This window comes from Pelodiscus sinensis, chromosome 32 (genome assembly GCF_052426305.1).
Source record: "Pelodiscus sinensis isolate ZL-2025 chromosome 32, ASM5242630v1, whole genome shotgun sequence".
Classification (NCBI taxonomy): Eukaryota; Metazoa; Chordata; order Testudines; family Trionychidae; genus Pelodiscus; species Pelodiscus sinensis.
In genome coordinates this window covers 6496689-6517640 of record NC_143083.1, presented here as the reverse complement: position 1 = coordinate 6517640, position 20952 = coordinate 6496689, and the positions used below count along the sequence as shown (strand labels likewise).

Genomic DNA, 20952 nt, shown 5'->3' with positions numbered 1-20952 from the left:
ACAGCCAACCAAGAACCAAAGAATGCAGAACAAAAGCAGGTAGAAGTGTTGAATATGCAAATTGCACAGATATAAGAGGTGAAAGAATTAAGCCCTGTTGTCTCCAAGCTCAGTGGAGGCTTTTCTTTCCCTTGGGGTATTCCATGTGTGGCTGGAGGAATGGGTGCTGAAACAATTTTTATAGTAGGGGTGCTGAGTGCAGGACCACTTCAAGTCAGAGGGTGCTGCAGAATCCCCCAGCCCTTTGTTCCAGCACCTGTGGAGGCGGGGGGGGGGGGGGGGGGGGGGGGGGGGGATGAGCATACAGGACACAGTGCGGTATGTGAGAGAGGCAGCTGACCTAGTGGTTAAAGCCCAGCAGTGGGACTTGGGAGATCTGGTTCTGTTTCTGGCTCTTGTGCCAGGTCAAATCGTTTCCCTTCTCTGTCCCCCATCTGTCAAGTGAAAATAATGGCTGGGCAGAGATTTTCGAAGCTGCACAAGGGGTAGGGACATCCAGATCCCATGGGATGAATTGGGCATCAGAATCCTAGTGGCAGATTTGAAAAACTCACCCACTAGTTCTCAATGTTCAGAAGTAACCAATGGTTGAGGATGCCCAAATTGAGACCCCTGGAGGGAGCCCAGTTTCCACACAGTGCTGAGCAGCCACCCTCTGGATGTCTGGCCCCCTCCAGGTATCTGCTACTGGGTCCATTTGGAAAAATTAAGCCAATGACACCTTTCCTGTGTTGTCAAGTGCCTGGAGGGGCACAGCTGGGAAAGCACAAAGTATCCTGTCACAGCTGGGGAACCAGTCACCCTGGCTGACTGATTGACGTGCTTGAAGAGGGAGGCCTGCAGCCTGCAAGCCAGAGTACCATGGTTTGACTCTTGGATCTGATGTATGATCTTGAGCTAGCCCCTTTCCTCCTCCAGTAACACAGGGATCTTCATCTTTATTGACCTGTTGCACAGGGGAGAGGGGCCTGAGAGGGTTAGAGAAAAACAGATCACATCTGTACCCTTCTGTCATTTTGTTACTGAAAAACATAATGATGTTGATAATGAAGTTTATTTCATATTACTGTCAGCACAGAGAGGAGGAGGAAACGAATTTTGGAGGCAAAGACCTGATACCCCAAGGTCCTGCTTCGAATCTCTTTTTATTTCCAGAGGGTTGCCTGCTCCTAGTGCTGATTCTCACCTTTTCTCACAGTCCTGTGCTGATCTCTTCACTTTGCAGCTTAGTTCTGCTGGCATCATCTGCAGGGGCGGTCCATGAGCCTAGGCGAACTAGGCAGTAGCCTAGAGCGCCGCTGGACCGGGCGCCCGATGATGACGTCACGGCCATTGATGGCCATGCAGATGGGGGGGGGGTTCCAGCTGCTGCAGCTGGCCTCAGGCTGCTCCTGCTGCATACTGGACCATTGTTGAATTTACACCTCCCTCTAGGACACGGGTCCTTGTGCTGTTTTCCACAGATCACTGCCAAGTGCTTTGTAAAGTTGCTTGTCATAATCATGAAGCATCTGAGAGGGCGTTGTCATGCCCTTTCATAGGGTTCAGTGTGCATTTCCTCTGGACCCCTTCTTGCCTGCTGGCAACCCATCCCTTTGGGCAGCTATAGACTCATGGGCTATGTCTACACTGGCATGATTTTCTGGAAATGCTTTTAACGGAAAAGGTTTTCCGTTAAAAGTATTTCCGGAAAAGCGCGTCTAGATTGGCAGGACGCTTTTCCAGAAAAGCACTTTTTCTGGAAAAGCGTCTATGGCCAATCTAGATGCGCTTTTCCGCAAAAAAGCCCCTATCGTCATTTTCGCGATCCAGGCTTTTTTGTGGAAAACACTACTGTGCTGTCTACACTGGCCCTTTTCCGGAACAGTTTTCCGGAAAAATACTTTTGCCCAAACGGGAGCAGCATAGTTTTTCCAGAAAAGCACTGATGATTTTACATTAGATCGTCAGTGCTTTTGCGGAAATTCAAGCGGCCAGTGTAGACAGCTGGCAAGTTTTTCCGGAAAAGCGGCTGATTTTCCGGAATAACTTGCCAGTGTAGACACAGCCATGTAGTACCTTTGTGTTACTGGGAGTAGCCACTGTCTGCCCCTACACTTGCCTCAAAGAAGGAGCTGGGTCGGGATTGGGAAGATGGATGGCTAATGTTCATGAGAGAAGCGTTAGTGTAAGAAAGTGGTCCAGAGTATCTTTCAAGAACCACTGATCCAGAGTGCTGATGAAAGAGTTCAATAGAGTGGTGTATTTTGTAGCACGGAGCCCACTGATACTGAGCCCTCTTAAATGTGCTTAATGACCATGCCAGTAGGAGCTGTACTTTATCAGTTTCCAGCCATTTCTGTATTGACTTTCTTCATCACTTGCCTGAGACGCCAACCCCTTGGCTGTGACCAAAACCACAGCATGCAAATGTACAGTTCATAAACCATAATGCCCTGCACTGGAGGGACGTCAGCGACTGTTCATCACCTCAGTAAACTAGCGTCTGTCAGACTCAAGGGTAAATAACAGTGCAAAACTAGGGAAGGGCAGGAAGTGAAAGGGCGAAGCAGATGTCAGACCAAAGTGATGTTTGCCAGCTCAGGCCAGGGGGTCATGATGAGATGAGCTAATCAAATCCAGAAAATTGGACTGTGCTTCCCGACTCCTCCAAGGAGCAGTGATGACAATACTTTCTTTGCAGAAGCTTCCTACACTATGTAAAAACCATGTACACACATTATGTAACCCACAAACCCACTGACTGTGTCTACATTGGCAAGATTTTGCGCAAAAGCAATTGCTTTTGCGCAAAATCTTGCCGCCTATCTGCACTTGCCACGAGTATTTGCGCAAATACTCTGACGCTCCCGCTCAGGGATAAGTCCTCTTGCGCAAGTGTTCTTGCACAAGAGGCCAGTGTAGACTGGTAACATCAATTTCTTGCGCAAGAAAGCCCGATGGCTAAAATGGCCATCAGAGCTTTCTTGCTCAAGAGAGCGTCTACACTGGCACGGATGCTTTTGCGCAAAGGCAAATCTTTTGCTTAAAGGCACATGCCAGTATAGACGCTCTCTTGCGCAAATACTTTTAACGGAAAAACTTTTCCGTTAAAAGCATTTGCGCAAAATCATGCCAGTGTAGATGCAGCCATAGGGTGTAGTTCACTATCCCATGTAGTAGTACTTAGACCACTTACAGTGAGAGATAAGAATGAGTGAGCTCTGCAGCCTTAGCTGAGAGCCAGCTAGCTTTAGGGTTAGGGTTCTAGAGGCTCCTACACTAAGCTCCAGAGGGTCCGGGTTTGGTTCTGCCTGTAGGTGGTTACACTTAGACCACCTATTGGTAGCTCAGACATTTAGATATTATTTCCAAAAGCTTTTTAAAAATATTCACAGGAGTTAAATCTTGCAGCTCTGCTTCCCACATAACTCAGCACGATCACAAAGATTGGACTTGAGGATTGTGTCTACATCTGACATAACCTGTCTTTGCCGCATCCAGTGAAATCAAGTGAGTAACATAAAATCAAAACAGTGCCTCTGAGTTAACAAAAAGAAACATGTCCAGGGCTCGCTAGCTGAGGGACCAGTCCCGGATACTGAAAGTGAGGCATTTCAATATTGTGCACACAGTGCATAGAACTCAAGATGCCCAACAGGAATGCTGCATATGGACTTAGGCTTGAGACTGAAGTTAAATTATACTCTCAATCTTTTTCAGACAGACTCTTCTGCGTACCCACAAAGTTTGACTCTGTTCTTCTGAAAAGCCCAAATGGCGTGGAGGTGGTTCGAACTCTGGAAAACTGTGAGATGAAAGAAACATGCTATCGCGTTTCCTATGTGGAATACTATTATGAAATTGTACACAACTCTACCGGGGACAGAGAGGAGCGATTGAAGGTTAGTCGGTTGCATGCAGCTCTAAAAAGAGTCCTAAGCTTTGTCCAAACACAAAAGTTATTCCTCTTTAACTATACACTGTATAATCCCCACCCTTCTGTGGATGTAAGTTAAACTGGCCTACAGATGCTCTATGCCAGTGTGACTATTACAGTAAAGCCAGTACATTTTATTGGTATAAGCAACTTTATAGCAGCATAACAGTGCATACACTAGGGCTGTGTCTACATTGGCAAGATTTTGCGCAAAAGCTGTCTACCCTGGCGGGGAGTTCTTGCGCAAGAACACTGATGTTTTAATGTGTGAAATCAGTGCTTCTTTCGCAAGAAGTATGATGCTTCCACTCAGGAATAAGCCCTCTTGCGCAACTGTTCTTGCGCAAGAGGCCAGTGTAGACAGCCAACATGAATTTCTTGCGCAAGAAAGCCCGATAGCTAAAATGGCCATTGGAGCTTTCTTGCGCAAGACAGCGTCTACACTGGCACGGATGCTTTTGCGCAAAAGCACATCTCTCGCGCAAAAGCACATGCCAGTGTAGACGCTTTCTTGCACAAATACTTTAACGCAAAAACTCTTGCGTTAAAAGTATTTGCGCAAATCTTGCCAATGTAAATGTAGCCTAGGGGTTGTGCTGGTATAACTATTTCATTAAAAAGTCACACATCTAACTGGAAAAGTTAACGCCAGTACATTCACGGCCATGGATTAATCTACAATCCCAAACAAGGTTATAAATCAGTAAGTTTTATTTTAGAAGCAAAATTTAGTGAAATTTTATCTTTAAGTACCATCTACCTCTGGCACAATCTTTTAGCAGAGAGCCAATACACAGCACTACCCAAAAGCAGAACTTAACTGCCAAGAAGCCGGAATGCTGTATGGGTTTATCAGCAGGGCCTTGCAAGTGATTTTCATGTCTTTGTTTTGCAAATCTTTTCAGGAAATTGATGTGGGACATTGCTTGGGGAGCTGCACCTCAGGGAATCACTGCCTGCTTCGGTAAGCACAGCTGTTCACACACAGCCTCTCCCCTTGCAGTAGGGTTAGTTACAATCCTCTAAAAATGCAGATGCCCAATAGAATGAAAGGCAAATTTTGCCAAATGTATCACCATGTAGCTGTGCACAAGTGTGAAATCAGCGCTCTAAGGAGTCTTATCATTTTCATTCAGTTGCCAGCTCGCACAGTTTTATCTTTTATTGTGCTCCAGTGTCAGAGTATGGCTCCACCACTGTATTTTGCACTGAGTTTACTTGTCTTTCACAAATTCACACCCCATGTTGATAAGTCTAGTACTGTCATGGGATTCAAGCAAAAGGAATAAAGCATAGACTCTGAAGTGGTAATCCAAGTATGATCTTTATAACTTGGACACTGTTTCTACAGCAGTGCATGCCCTATAAAAACCTGGATGAAAAACTTGGAAACTTTCTTGTGTTTATAAGACACAAGTTCATAGATTCTAAAACCAGAATGCAGCACCGTGACCATCTAGTCTGACTCGTATAGCAAAAGCCTGGATCATGTCATTTAGAAAAATAGCCAATCTCAATTTAAAAATGGTCACTGATGGAGAATCCACCATGACTTTTAATAAATTCTTCCAATGGTTAATACTTTCTTTTCAGTGTGAATTTGCCTAACTTCAGTTTCCAGCCATTGAATCATGTAAACCTTTCTACTTGAGTCTAATAAGGCATGTTTTTTAATCCTTTAATCACTCTTGTGATTCTTCTCTGAACCCTTTCCAATCAACATCCTCCCACTCCCATTTGACACCAAAACTAGCCAGGATCTTATTGCAGACACAATGGCATTGATGGAAAGTCCCAACTACACATATAAAATGATGGGGACTAAATTAGCTGTTACCACTCAAGTGAGAAATCTTGGTGTCATTGTGGATAGTTCTCTGAAAACATTCACTTAATGTTCAGCAGCAGTCAAAATAGAAAACAGAATGTTGGGAATCATTTAAAATGGGATAGAGAATAATATTACTTCTATATAAATCCATGGTACATCCACATCTTGAAATCTGTGTCAGATGTAGTCACTTTATCTTTAAAAAAAACCAAAAAAAAAAAAAACCATAAATCTTGGCATTGGAAAAGATTCAGAAAAGGACAACAAAATGATTAGTGGCTTGGATCATTTGCCATATGAGGAGAGATTAATAAGACTGGAATGTCTCATCTTGGAAAAGAGACGACTGATCTTGATATGATGGAGGGATATAAAAGTGAATAAGGAAAAATTATTTACTTGTTCCCATAACACAAGAACTAGGGGTCACCAAATGAAATTAGGAAGTATTTCTTCACACAGTGCATGGTCAACCTTTGGAACTCCTTGCCAGAGGATGTTGTGAAGACCAGGACTCTAAAAAGAACTAGATAAATTCATGGAGGATAGGTCTGTGAGTAAGTATTAGCCAAGATGAGCAGGAATGATGTGCCTAGCTTCTGTCTGTCAGAAGTTGGGAATGGGCAACAGGGGATAGATCACTTGATGATTCCCTGTTCGGCTCATTCCCTCTGGGGCACACGGCATGTCCGCTTCAGAAGACAGAACGCTGGACGAGATGGATCTTTGGTCTGACCCAGTACAGCCATTCTTAGTTCTTATGGCCCTGCTCTCTGTGGCCCAGATTGTCTTCTGTGGCCATAGAAATCATGGCAAATCATGTACCATCCCTGTGGATCTTCCACTGTTCCCCATAGATGTCTCTCTGTAGGAATCCCAGGTGATTTTAATACGGGGGCTGATAATGTGATATTCTTGGTGACAGTCTTTGGTTTTCTGATTCGCATTGGTGTGCCAGAGCCTAGATTTGATCATCTTCTTGCCATGCTGCAAACTAACTTGTAGGTCTAAACTTTGTCTGGGTGGCAGGGGACGTTTGGGAAATGGACATTGTGCTTGTTTTGAGAGGTGAGATTTTCAGAACTAGTCTGGGGATGAGAACAAATGTCTTTCATTGTATCTTGACATGTATGTGGTTGCAATTTGTTTTAGTTCTGAGCCGTGTCTACAGAATTCTGACAGGCACACACAGAAACAAATATTCAACTATAAATAATCCCCATTTTACAGATAGAGAAACTGAGGCATAGGAGGATGAAATAGCACCAAATAGAATCTAAATTGTTAGCGGCTCCAAACCCATCTTTGTACTTCTGGGTTGAGAGCAGCCAAAACACTCTCTCCCTCTCTCCCCCCCCCCCCCCCCCCCCCCCCATTGGCTAGAGTTTTCCAGGCAGTTTGCTAATGCTTTCTGTGGGAGTTTAAAAACTGTTACTATTGCTCTGTCTTCTGTGTAGACTTGACAGACTGAAGACTGTGAGCTCTTTGGGGCTGGAAGATGGAGGAACCATATTTGTACAGCATCTAGTACAAATATGTGCTGGTCCTTGACTGGGGCTTCTAGGCAAAAAGACAGTTTATCTTAGTGGGTAGAACACTAGACTGGGGCTCAAAAGACCTGCTTCTATTCCTGACTCTGCTGCTAGTCTGCGGAGTGACCTTGGGCCAGTCAATATCCATCTGTAAAATGGGGAATTATACTTTCCTTGTAACTAGCTGTGAGAGCTGCTGATGAAATGCAATATGAGAGCTGGGCTTTTATTATTATTTATATATATTAGTTACTACCAGAATACAAATAATATGGTGTTTTACCTGCAGGGATTTGCAGAATGGAGAGAAATGCCTTGTGTGGGCGGAAGGTGCCTCCAGCCATTGTATCCCTCACCAGTACAACACACACACCTTCAAGAGCCGCAGTGACCATATCCGGACCGTTTTTGCCATCCAGAACTGTCAGTGTGGGAGCTATTAGAGAATTTGAGAAGGGAGGGATTGGAACATCCAGGATGGGGAGAATGCAAATAGCACCTGTCCTGCCAGGCCCACCCTGTGCCAGACTGTCTGTACTATATGTAAATGAGAGAAGGCTATTTTATAAATTAAAGGTATTTTAAACAGTGGCTCTGTGTGCAAATTAACTACCTCCAGAATGGTTTGCAGCTTTTTAATAAACACTGCAGGCCATGGTCTGTTTCTCAAAGCATTTGTGGCTCCTAAGGACTCCCGTGGGATCCCATGTGAATTCAAAACCAGAATGTGGCCTCTGGCCTGGTAAGAGCCAGAGCCTAAAAAGGCTTCATATGGGCTTTTCTGGGCCTCCTTGTTCTTCCCATGTAGAGTGTGAATAACTGCATGCCAAATGCAGGCCTGTGTGTCCTGTGAAAAAGCAGAGACAGTTCAGCTGTACAGTGAGGGGGCCTTCCCAGGACTGACCTCCACAGGATCCAGCATCTTTGTCGTCCTTTTGTTTTTAGAAACACACATGCACATAGAAAGTGTGCTTGAAATGAGATGACCTAAATAATGCCCCATAAAAACATACATGGGGAGAAGCAGCGGCAGAGGAAAGAATCGGGGAGGGGAGCAAGAGAGGGGGCAAAAGTAGCAGGATGAAGGAGACAGAAGGAATGGAGGAGGGGGAGGCAGCGGGCAGGTGTTGGACTAGCGGCCCATCTGGACATTTCCCTTCCCTGATGTGTAGGATCTGAGCTGTCCCAGACCTGCACTGCTTTGTGTGACAAACAGCCCTGACCCTGTCAGCAGGGAAGAGTGTACAGGAAGGAGAGAGCCTGAAATAGTTTCCTTCTGTCAATTAATTAAAAGCTGCTCAAATTGCTTGGATTAGCTCACAGTGTATTCTGGCTAATTAGGAGTCCTGTCACCCTCGTTACATCAGATTAGAATATATTATAGACACAGATTTTCCCCAAGGAGACTTAGGGTTAATCCCCTGTCCTGAGCAGTCCAGCAGGGTGCTCTGATGGGTCATGGTCAATCAGTCTAGTCCAGGGTTCTCAAATGAGAACAAATGTTTTTCATTGTATCTTGACATGTATGTGACAGGCACACACAGAAACAAATATTCAACTATAAATAATCCCCATTTTACAGATAGAGAAACTGAGGCATAGGAGGATGAAATAGCACCAAATAGAATCTAAATTGTTAGCGGCTCCAAACCCATCTTTGTACTTCTGGGTTGAGAGCAGCCAAAACACTCTCCCTCCTCCCTCCCCCACCCATTGGCTAGAGTTTTCCAGGCAGTTTGCTAATGCTTTCTGTGGGAGTTTAAAACCTGTTACTATTGCTCTGTCTTCTGTGTAGTGTCCCTTGACAGACTGAAGACTGTGAGCGGGTAGGCGGTCTGGCTGGGAGGGAGCAGGTTAGAGATCCAGGTGGAAGGGGGTGGGGAACATGACTGGTGTGAGGGGAAGCAGTGTGTCCCTGAAATCCTTGTGACAGTGTCAGGAAGAGCAGCTCACCCTGGGTCTATAAGCAGAGAAGGACACATGGTTGCCTTGCCTGCCACTGCCTAGTCACGTTCATTGGTGATGAGGACAGAACAGCTTGCAATGATGGCAGCAGAAGAAGAGCTCAGCAGGCAGAGGCTACCTGGACAAGTCACTGAACTTGTACCTTCCCCAGCCCCTTGGCTCTTGAGTTTTAAGGTGAAAAGGAACTGTTCTGGTAATTTAGGGTGGTAGCCTCTATAGCACAGGCCAGACACTCAGAGAACTCCCTAGAGTGTGACCGTCACTGTGAGGCCTAGTGGCTGGTGCTTGGATTAGACTACAGCAAGGTTGGGCAGTAAGCAGCTTGCAGGCCAGACATAGTTTGCTGCTGTTGGGCTACCAAATGCTTGATTTACCTGAGTGTTCACAGGTAGAGCTGAGCCCAGCTCACCAGTGGCTGCGGTTCACCATTCCCAGCCAATGGAAGCTGCAGCAAGCAGTGGCTCTCAGCTCCCACTACTCGGGGAACCAGTGAAATGCTGTTTTACACATACCATGACCATATAACCTTAACTTTCCCCACTGTCAGATGGCAGCTCCTGCTGGACTATTCTTCTGGGCTTGGGGAACATTTGCCTAAAAAACAAGAACCTAATAACAGGGACTCCTCTAAGCCGTCATCAGCCTCTTTAATTGAGATTGTGCACTGCAAACAAGAAGGGGGCTAGCTCATTAATCCCAGTGTGATTGATACATTCCCTATATTAACTATCCTTATATTGTTACTGCTCTCCAGGGTGCTGCATTGAGGGTCCTGTTGGCCTGGATGAATTATATAGATGTCCTAATATGGAACTGTGTTGTCTGCGAGAGCAAGGTAAGGTCTTGACATATTTCCACTTGCTACTGCGGAGCAGACTTATGTAGCACAACCAGATACATTTCCTGTGCTGTGTCAGTCTGTGCTTTGTTATTCCTTCTCCTACTAACATTTTTTGTTCTGAGCTATGGGATAAGAGAAAGAGGTTTCAGTGGAACTATGTGGCTAGATAAGCTTTGGATCTGGCCTTTGTCTCTAACCCTGAGCAGGTTTACTCCTCTCCTTTACAGACAGCATTAGATATTGCTCTGAGGGCTCCGAGAGCTTGATCCATCCTTGATACTTGTGCTGCAGAAAGAGCCATTGCCAGCAAGTCCAGGCTTACACAACAGCTCTCCCCCTGCCCCTCCCCCCCCCCCACCCTCACCCCCACCCCACACCATCTTAAAGGAAAGAGCCTGATCACAACAACCAGAGCTGTCCCATCTTGGGGTGGCCACCCTAGGCCCTGTGCTTTAGGAGTTCCCATGATGGCTGTCACAACTGTCCTATGGACAGGACCCCCAGTGCCTAGAGAGGCCCAAGGGATTATCTGGGGGCCTGGTGCGGGGCAGTAGCGGGATCGCCCCCTCCTACTGCCTGTACTCACCACTCCAGTAGGAGCTGGAGCAACCCAGCAGCCCACAGCAAGCTGGGAGATGGGTGGTGGGTTGGAACAGAGCAGGCTGCTAGGTTGTTCCAGGTCCTTCCATCATGGTGAGTGTAGGGAGGCTGCCTGCTGCTGCCATACCCTTGCTAGGCTCTCCCCAGTAATCCCCTGGCTCATATCACTCAGTGGAGGAGATTTTGGGCAAGGAGTGCAGTGAGGGGAGGGATGGAGGAGGGGTGAGGCTTAGGAAAGGATGAAGTGGGAGTGGGATGGGGCGAAGCAGAAACAGGACAGAGACTCTGGGGGTGACCATGGAGAACAATGCATGCCTCAGAGACAGGAATGGACAGAACTGAGGTAACATTGTGGCTTCAGGAACACCTGGGCTGCGTCTACACTGGCTGCTTGATTTTGCGCAAAAGCACTGACGTTCTCCTGTCCGAAATCAGCGCTTCTTGCACAAATGCTTTGACGTTCCCGTTCGGGCAAAAGCCCTTTTCCGGAAATGTTTTTGCGCAAGAGGGCCAGTGCAGACAGCTAAAAACTTTTTTGCGCAAAAAAACCCCGATGGCGAAAATGGCGATCGGGGCTTTCTTGCGCAAAACCGCATCTAGATTGGCACGGATGCTTTTTCGCAAAAAGTGCTTTTGCGGAAAAGCGTCCTTGCCAATCTAGATGCTCTTTTCCGCAAATACTTTTAATGGAAAACGTCTCCCCTCTCCTCCACTGAGCTTTCTACAGCACCTAAGGTGGTGCTGGGGTCATGTCAGAAACTACGGAAGAGTGTCTCTGAAATTTCAAAATGGCGACCGGACGGGAACATGCAAATAAAGCCCAGGATATTTAAATCCTGGGCTTCATTTGCAACTCCGGTCGCCTCATTTGCCTACCTAGCTCGAATTAACGAGCTAGTGTAGACATACCCTCAGTCTTCTCTTTTTTAAACTGAACAAACCCAGTTCTTTCAGTCTTCCTTCATAGGTCATGTTTTCTAGACTTTTAATTATGTTTGTTGCTCTTCTCTGGACCCTCTCCAATTTCTCCACATCTTTCTTGAAATGTGGTGCCCAGAACTGGATACAATACTCCAACTGAGGCCTAATCAGTGCAGAGTAGAGCAGAAGAAGGACTTCTCGTGTCTTGCTCACGACACTCCTGTTAATGCAGCCCGGAGTCATGTTTGCTTCTTTTGCAACTGTGTCACATTGTTGACTCATATTTAGCTTGTGGTCCACTACGACCCCCTAGATCCCTTTCTGCAGTACTCCTTCCTAGACACTGCCCATTCTATATGTGTGTGCAACTAATCGTTCCTTTCTAAGTGGAGTACAGTACTTTGCATTTCTCTTTATTGAGCACCATGGTCCGCCTGTTTGCCCCATTAATGCTGTCATTAGGAATCAGTTAGTCTCCTATGGAGAGCAAACTCTGCTCAGTCAGTGCCTTACCACAATGGACATGGACGCCTCTTCCTGCTTGTTTCTGGCCCTCCAGACCCCTCATTCTGCTCTCATATGACAAGAGTACACAAGTGGGCTTCCTGTTTCATTCAGCTTGTGTACTGGGTTAATTGCTGAAAAGCTTTCACTAGCCCAGCTTCACACCTTGTTAGCACTGCAGTTAGCTCCCTTTGCCCTTCCTGATGGCTCATTTGCATATTTGACTTAATTTCATTCCTTCCCAGTGTTATAAACCTGGTACCTGGTAGTGGCTGGAGCTGTGCAGGGGGACTGGTTAAAGAACAGCCATGCTGAGACTCCTCTTGCTGCTGCTTCTTGCCAGGCTCCAAAGCTGCAATCCCAGCCCCCACAATATCCTTCCAGAGGAGGATGCAGAAGATGTGAGAACAGAGGCGCTGAAGAGACTTTTGGAAGTATTTGGCATAGAAGACCCTCCCCGTTCTCCCCACCATATCAAGCAGCCTCCGCAATACATGGTAGACCTATACAACACGGTAGCAGGCGCTGATGGCATCACCAAAGACCCTGACATCTTGGAGGGAAACACGGTCCGCAGCTTCTTGGATAAAAGTAAGAACTCTTGACAGCTTCGCTTATTCTGATCTGCTAGAGTTTGGGTGCAGTTTCCCAGGACCCGAGATGCTTATTTGGCTCCTAGAAGCCACGGGATGGCTGGGAGTAAGCTGTATACCAGGGCTACTCAACACGCAGCCCGTAGGTTGCATGCGGCCTGCAGCCCTTTTTTTTGCAGCCATGTGGCCCATGGGTGGGAGCCAAAACAAAAAAGTAGTCAGTATAATGGCCTTCTGTTGATATGCATTTTAGTAGTTAAATTCCTGGACTGTCATTGCTCATTAAAAGTGCTGTCATGGATGGAAATCGGGTAGATATTGCATTTTATTAATATCAGCAGAACTGACTTAAATGGAGCCTGTGTGTTGTGTAGTCTTGCCATAATCTTTGTATTCATGTCCGTCTGTGTGAAATAAACTATTTGCATATATTTTCACATATATTTGCATGTATATACAACCACACTTAAGTTGCAGCTGTGCTGGGAGGATCATTATGGCCCCCGAGGCTTCCCAAGTTGAGTAGCTCTGCTGTATACCATATGTGCTGATGAAACGCATCCTCCCAGAGCATGTGCAACATCAGAGTAAAGTGCTTAGAATATGTCCATGTGACAATTCCTTTCTAGTGTGACTGAAACACGGTCCCCACGGCTTCTAATCTGTCCCTTTGGTCCAGTTCACAGTGATCAGATGCATTTCCTGTTCGTCCTGTCAAGTGTGGCTAAGAATGAGAGGATCCTGACAGCAGAACTGCATCTCTTCCGACTGCGGACTAAGGTGCCCGAGGGGCCTTTGTACATGAGGCATCACTTCTGCCAGGTAAGGAGAATTGGGAAGCATGCTTGACTCTGTGTAAACGGGCTCTCAGGGACATTCCTAGGAATCTGGAGTGACCCTTGTACATTTACTGAGCATGAGATTTGGCTCCTGAGCTCAGCAAAGCTGGATCTTTACTGAAGTAAGCTTCATCAATATAAACCACTTTTAAATCAGTTTCAGTGTCCATGTGATCAGTTGCACTCGTTTAATCAGTTTCTAAATGTTTCTGGGTAGACTAGGCCTTCGGCTCCAGGTTTCTGACTAGACTAACTTTGTCTTTCCCCCACCTCTTCTACTTTAAAACATAGATGTCCAAGGAGATTTTCTCTTCCCATGGCACCTGGTACTAACTAACTTGTATTCACTGTCCTAGGTGAGCGTCTATCAAGTCCTGGACAAGAATAAACTGGATTCCTTTGAAGGGAAGAAGCTGCTGGCAGCCAGACTTATCGCTCTGCAGGGCTCTGGCTGGGAGGTGTTTGGCATCACACAAGCTGTAAGTGTCTTTCTTCAACTGTGTACAGGGAGGCAGAGTAAAACCTCCCCCTACTTTGTGGCTGCATTTGTCATTCCCGTTAAAAGTAAAGCAGGGGAGCTCCCCATGTCTTTCTTTGGCTTCCAGCTGCTACAGCCTCATGGGGCAAGTGCTGGGGAGGAAGCAGAGTCTGTCAAAGGTTTTTCTTTGCACACATTTGAAAAAGTGATCCCACTCCAGCCCCTTGGCTGCATCTGCAGGCCCAGCTACTCTGACACTGCAGCCCTGCTAGCTGGATCTCTTTCAATCACAGCCTGACACCTGTCCATTTCACAAAGCCGTGATTTTGAATCGGTAGAGGTAATTGGCAGGAGTTTCCACAGAGCCATGCTAACCAGGTCAGCCAGGGTTAAAGCTTATTTACAGAGCAGCTTTTGAACCATAGCGAAATGGCCCCTCTAGTGCCATTAACAGAACATAGTTCCAAAGCAGACTTCCAGTCCCGGACTTTACACTGTGATAAGTATAACAAGAAACCTGTGAGCCTTCAGTAGAACCCAAGTGGGAGGGACAAAGAGGAGACCACTATCTGATAGACCAGAGCCCTGCTTTCCTACATGGCAAAAGCACTTACATGCTGTGGTGAGTGCCACAGCAGACTAACTTTACATGGTAGATTGCTTTGGTCCCAGGCCTGTGACTTGCCTGTGAACATGCAGAGGTGCCCTGAGTGCTTTCAGCAGCAGAAGCAGGGCCATAGGGCTGTGAGATCTTGTAGCAAGGACTGTCCTTATCACATGTGTGTACAGCACCTTGCACAATGGAGCCCTGAACCTCCCACTGGGGCTGCTGCAGCTACCACACCTATGGCTGTTTGTGGCAAAGTGACACCCACAGGCTTTCTGACTAGAGGGTGAGCTGCCGATAAGTAGCACAGGGTGGCCTTACCACAGATCAGCCTTGCCGATAAGTAGCACAGGGTGGCCTTACCACAGATCGGCCTTGCCGATAAGTAGCACAGGGTGGCTTTACCACAGGCCAGGGGCTGTGGAGCGCTGACTCCAACCTGGGAGCAGCCCCCAGTGGAGCTGTGCTTAAGGCAGCTCAGTGCATCACTTCTCTCAACAGCACACGTGAATCCCAGCTCCTAGCAAAGCAGAGGAGTAGGGGGTGGTAAGCCCCACTTCCTTCCGACTGTTGGGCTGTGTGCTGGCTGTCACCAGGCAGGGCTGGCAGGGGCTTTTATTGCTCTGCTCCCTGGGAAGGCTGGGGTGATGAGGGGATTGGATTGAGACAGTCTCAGTGGTTTGAGGGGACACAGAGGTACCCAGTCTCCTGCCTGTGAGGGGTCGGCTTCTGTATCTTCCCAGGTCCTAATGACATTGTGTGTTTTTTTTCAGGTGCGTGACTGGATGGAAGAGGACAGCAGTAACCACGGCTTGCTGGTGACTATCCATGGCTTGAGGGGTGCACCGGTGGATCCCAGCATGGTGCAGTTTGCATCAGGGAGAGATCACCATGAGAGCAAGAAGCCCATGCTGGTTCTGTTCACTGATGATGGCAGGCGAGGAGCTGCTCTGCCTGTCAACAGCCTCCCAGGTCAGGTGCCATGGGGAAGTCACTGAAATAATGCAGGAATAAAGTGCAGCTCTGCAATGGGACTGCCACCATGTTCTCTCTCTCCCCATTTGGGGGCATGGCTGCTGGGGCCCAGCTCTGCAATGGCATTTCAGCGCTTAACTTACCTCTGAGGGAATTAGGTGCCTAAATACCCAGGAGGATCTGGGCCCTGCTGATTAAGGTCACTTTGGACTCCTCCTACCTATGCAGAGGCCAGGCCAGCTGGGAGAGGGGGAGTTGGATGCTTCCATGGCTCCAGGCCTCACCAGTTAAGTTCTAGCGCTCGTGATTCTTGTTCATCACAAGTGTGAGGCAGGAGCCAGACTGAGCCCAGTGGGACTGTGATCCAGGGTGAGCTGGCAGGGCCAGCACCTGAAATAATTTCACCTGTAATGTGAGGCTACTGAAAGTGGAGGCAGAGGCATACTCCCTTCCCTGAGGCATTTGGGTGAAGGCCTGTCTTAGAGCAGAGCTGGACTGTAATTCTCCATCCTGGTCAGCCTCCCCATCTGTGAAATAACACAGAAAAATCTCTCCCCAGCCTGCCCCTGACAAGCACCCGGGAGCAGCCTTCAGGCTAGCTACTTGCAAAGGTTAAAGTCGTAAAGACCCTTGTTCGTCTGCTGTCCAATGAAAGAGGAACAGGGGTGGCTGGCACTGTGGAATTGGTAGCTGCACATTTAAAACAAATGGGAAGAAAAGCTACTTCCCTCCAGCTTATGGCAGCGATCAAGCAGAGTAATTTCCTGCTGTAAGAGGATGACCATGAGATGAGCTAATTAAATGTCCTGGCTCATAACATCAGCTAGTCTCCAAAAGGATCAGATCCCTCCCCCTCCCAAAGAGCACTATGGAACTGGCCAGGGGCATAGAGGGAGGGCTGCCTGGAAGTATTGCCCACAATACCTGGAGGTATTGTGAGAGCCGGGATACAGGCTGGGATGGGCCAGTTCTCTGATGTGGTAAAGCAAATCTGATTCTCCTAGCCTCCTAACATCTCAGGGCTCACAATGGCACATGAAGGGTTTGAAGTTTCTTTCTATGGTGAGGGGGAGCTGCTGCAGAACAAACAGAGAACTAGGCTTGGATCTGGGTGCAGCCTTGTAGGCTTTTCTCTCAAGCTGTGTCTACTCCAGGGTGGATGCAATCCTTCTGGACTCACTTCTCTCCTCCATTGTAATTCTGTGGACTTGAGTGCTGTCCCTCCTGATTTAAAGCTATGGGAGTGAGAGAAGAAGCAGATCCAAGGTGCTCAATGCTTCAGACTGACACTGGGTGGGACTTTTGAGAAGGGGGTGCAGTTACTAGATGGACAGTCTGGTCAGGGAGGGGGCGGGTCTCCCTTGCTAGCTTGCTTTCAGTATCACATCAATAAGATGCAATTCTGATCTCGTTATTCCCCCGCAGATTTGAGCTCTCAGACTCTAGAGGTCCCAGCTGAACCACTGGCCCCAGAAGTGACCGGGGTAAGGAATGCCCGCTCGCTGGATCGGTTCCTGCCATGCCAGAGACAGCTCCTCTCTGTGGACTTCGAGGAAATTGGATGGTCAGGATGGATCATCTCCCCAAGAAGCTACAATGCGTATCACTGCAAAGGGTCCTGCCCCTTTCCTCTGGGTGAGAACATGAGGCCAACAAACCATGCCACAGTGCAGTCCATCATCAATGCCCTCAAACTGAGCCAAGGCGTGGGCAGCCCCTGCTGTGTCCCAGACAAGCTCTTCTCCATCAACCTCCTCTACTTCGATGATGATGAGAATGTTGTCCTTAAACAGTACGATGACATGGTGGCTGGGAGCTGTGGCTGCCATTGATACTATCCCGTAGGAAGATATCAATGGCAATGGCAAGGAAGAGCCAGGTAAACAAGGAATCTCCTTCCCTCAAATGCAAACATTTCATCGGCTCCCAGGAGCCAACCTGCCAAGAGCCAGCCTGAGCCTGGGCTGTGCTGCCCTGCTCAGGAACCTGCATTTTCATTCCACTTTCAAGATCATGTCCTGGGAGAAAGCCATGCCTCAAGCTGCCAACACTTGGCACAGTGGGGCAATTACGCTAAAACTGTGCCTAGCTTGTCTAAAACACTTGGGAAATGCTTAAAGATAAGAACTAAGCTGGGGATCCTTCTGTGTGCGCCTGCTCCCCTTGGGTGACCTTTGCCACAGGGCTAAAGCCCACTTTCAAAAGCTGTGGGCCTGGTGCATTTGAAATAAAATTCAGGGAATTGAATTTCCCAGGCCCCTTCCTGCCTGCAGTCCCACAGTGTGGGGTGGAGAGAACCTGCGGGAAGCATTGTTCACGGAAAGGCATCCGTGCAAGGCTGTATAATATGTATATAGCAAAAGCACTAATATATGATGGAAAACTCCTGTACAGTGTGCCTGTAAATGTCTGTTCATTGCTGCCATATATCACCTGTCAAATGAACTGAGAGTAGCTATTAAACATAGGAGAGACCTTCTCGGAGTTGGGTTTCCTTTCATCTGGTGGCTGTTCAAGGGGTCGCGGTCTACAGTGTCAGAAGGTCCAGGCCAATGGTTCCAATGTTCTGCGGCCCTATATGGAATGGGCGGGTGAGCTCAGCCCACTCCTGCTCTTACACCTTAGCTGAAATGTCCCACACTAACAGGGGGCCCAGGATCAGCAAGTTTCCTCTCCCAGCCATTTGAGGGGGAGGGTTGCTTTCTCTACCGTCCCCTCAGCTGGTTTCCCACCTGCCTGGGTCCCAGCACAGCACCAGGTAGGAATAGGAGAGCAAGTAGCCAGAACTTGTCCCTCTAAAGGTCCCAAGCTGTGGGGTTCCCAGAGGAGCAAGCAGCCCTAGAAGACAGGAAGCTGCAGCTGTCTCACTCTGCCTCTAGACAGTTCTCTTCTCAGCAACTGCGGCCTTTAAGGGCACTTTCATGTGTGATGAGGGTCCTGGGTTGAAGCTTGCAGTGGGTGGGGGATTGCAACTGATCTGATCTGCAGGTTAAGGCCTCACAATCAGTCTCTGAAACCTGTTTCCTGAGAGAGTTTCACAGCTTGGTGCCTTCTTTCCTTTAAGCCACACACGGAGCCTGAATAAATAGGTAGCTTTTGGCAAAGGGCGGGCAGCGTTGAGACCTACAGAGATGGAGGAGGGGAAGGCAAACACTATTGTTGTGGCTGAACCACCCCCTGCCCCAACACTGAGGAAAGAACAAACCAACATGCCCTCCCCACTGCACTGCACAATCACATGCAGTTTGGGCTCAATTAGATAATGGGACTTTTGTCACCAGCTCCAGTGGCAGCAGGTCTTGACCCCAAATTAAAGCTTTTAAATCACCAAGAGGAGCTCTCCACACACAACTTTCAAATGCAGAGATTTCTGGTTGCAAAAGTAGTCTTTAGTCAACACAATCTTTTTTCCTAGTGCTTAAACTTTCCTTGGAGATTTTCACACAATGGTGTTAGCAAACATGCTGGAAATGTAGGATAATAATAGAAATGTAGCCGTGTTAGTCTGGTCTAGCTGAAACAAAAAATAGGACTATGCAGCACTTTAAAGACTAACAAGCTGGTTTATTAGGTGATGAGCTTTCATGGGCCAGATGACTTTTTCCAATTTTGTTCCACTATTTGATCTGAGGAAGTGGGTCTGGCCAACAAAAGCTCATCACCTAATAAACCAGCTTGTTAGTCTTTAAAGTGCTACATAGTCCTGTCTTTTGGAAATGTAGGGTTGCTATATTTGAACTTTCAAAAAAGAGGACACTCTTGAGAGGAGTATCTGTATCAGTATCTAGAAACTTAGATCAGTATCTACAAACTCCCTCTCAGGAGTGTCCTCTGTTTTGAAAGTTCAAATATGGTACTCCTAGAAAATGACAATGGAGCTGTGTCATTTACCCACCACCTGCCATTTTTGCTTCAAAGGGAAATTTTGAGCATGCTTTCAACAAAAAAAAGTGGAAAAAAATTATAAAAAGTCAATGCCCTTGTGTTACCAGGAAAGCTGTGTGTGGATTTTAATGCAGTTTTTAGCTCCCTCTGGCTATGTCTACACTGGCGGGTTCTTGCACAAGAACCCACAGAGCATCCACACAGCCCGCCCGCTCTTGCTCAAGAAATTTATAGTAAAGCGTGGTAAGAGAGGGCTTCTTGCGCAAGAGCTAAGCTCTTTTCTAACAAGTGTACACTCTCTTGAGCAAGAGCTCTTGTGCAAGAGGGCAGTGTGGACGTGCGGCAGGAGTTTCTTTGCACAAGAAAGCCCTTTGGGTAAAATGGCCATCAGAGCTTTCTTGTGCAAGAGCGCGTCCACACTGCCATGGATGCTTGTGTGCAAAAGCACATCTCTTGCACAAAAGCACATGGCAGTGTGGAGATGTTCTTTGTGCAGGAACTGTTGCACAAGATGGTCTTACACAAAAACCCGCCAGTGTAGACATAGCCTCTGGGTCCCACCCAAGTTCTGCCTCCTCCCAGCTGGTCTGGGTCTAAACCATTGAGTCCTAATGATGGGTTGCATCAACTTGCATAGAGATTTACTTGAGACTACATGAGAAGCACTAGCAAAGCCCATACAAACTACAATGAGCAAGCCAGGACATTTTCAGTAAGGCTACGTCTACATTGGCAAGATTTTGCGCAAATACTTTTAACGCAAGAGTTTTTGCGTTAAAGTATTTGCGCAAGATAGTGTATACACTGGCATGTGCTTTTGCGCAAGAGATAACACTTTTGCGCAAAAGCATCCGTGCCAGTGTAGATGCTGTCTTGAGCAAGAAAGCTTCAATGGCCATTTTAACCATCGGGCTTTCTTGCGCAAGAAATTCATATTGCCTGTCTACACTGGCCTCTTGCGCAAGAACAGTTGTGCAAGAGGGCTTATTCCTGAGCGGGAGCATCATAGTTCTTGCACAAGAAGCCCTGATTTTATACATTAGAATGTCAGTGTTCTTGTGCAAGAACTCCCTGCCAGTGTACATAGGCAGCAAGTTTTTGCACAAAAGCAGCCAATTTTGTGCAAAATCTTGCCAATTTAGACACAGCCTAAGAGTGTTGTGACGCTGTTGTATTTTCAGGTCTGATTTTGTAGCAAGTAGTTTTAAAGGCAGGTGAAACTTGGGGGTACCCAAGACCAGCCAGATTCTGGAAAGGGTACAGGAGTCAAGAAAATTTGAAAACCACTGTTCTGTGTGATGGGAGGCAGCAGCTAGTATACTATAAGCAGGGGCCAGGCTGGCTGATGAAACCCCCTCACAGATGCAAATACTGGTGCAGAAGTTGGGCATGGCAGTACCTGGGAATGATGAAGGTTGGCCAATCCAGAAGGCTGTGGTGGGTCCGCGGCTGGAACACCTGC

General features: G+C 47.3%; 1 protein-coding gene across 6 annotated transcripts in view; it reads left to right on the top strand.

The window, feature by feature from the left end:
• Positions 1-18089, top strand: part of LOC102453510 (bone morphogenetic protein 2-like) — a 45510-nt gene extending 27421 nt beyond the window's left edge. For 5 of the 6 annotated variants that reach the window (XM_075903119.2, XM_075903118.2, XM_075903122.1 and 2 more), the window contains 9 exons: positions 3703-3884; positions 4825-4883; positions 7572-7705; positions 10002-10082; positions 12498-12704; positions 13386-13528; positions 13902-14024; positions 15404-15602; positions 17031-18089. In XM_075903119.2, the coding sequence (XP_075759234.1) occupies positions 3703-3884; positions 4825-4883; positions 7572-7705; positions 10002-10082; positions 12498-12704; positions 13386-13528; positions 13902-14024; positions 15404-15602; positions 17031-17437 (1535 nt within the window). In that variant the 3' untranslated portion in view covers positions 17438-18089. Of the gene's footprint in view, positions 1-3402; positions 3493-3702; positions 3885-4824; positions 4884-7571; positions 7706-10001; positions 10083-12497; positions 12705-13385; positions 13529-13901; positions 14025-15403; positions 15603-17030 lie in introns of those variants that run through there. The other variant, XM_089774941.1, reaches the window with a different exon arrangement.
• Positions 18090-20952: the final 2863 nt, after the last annotated feature.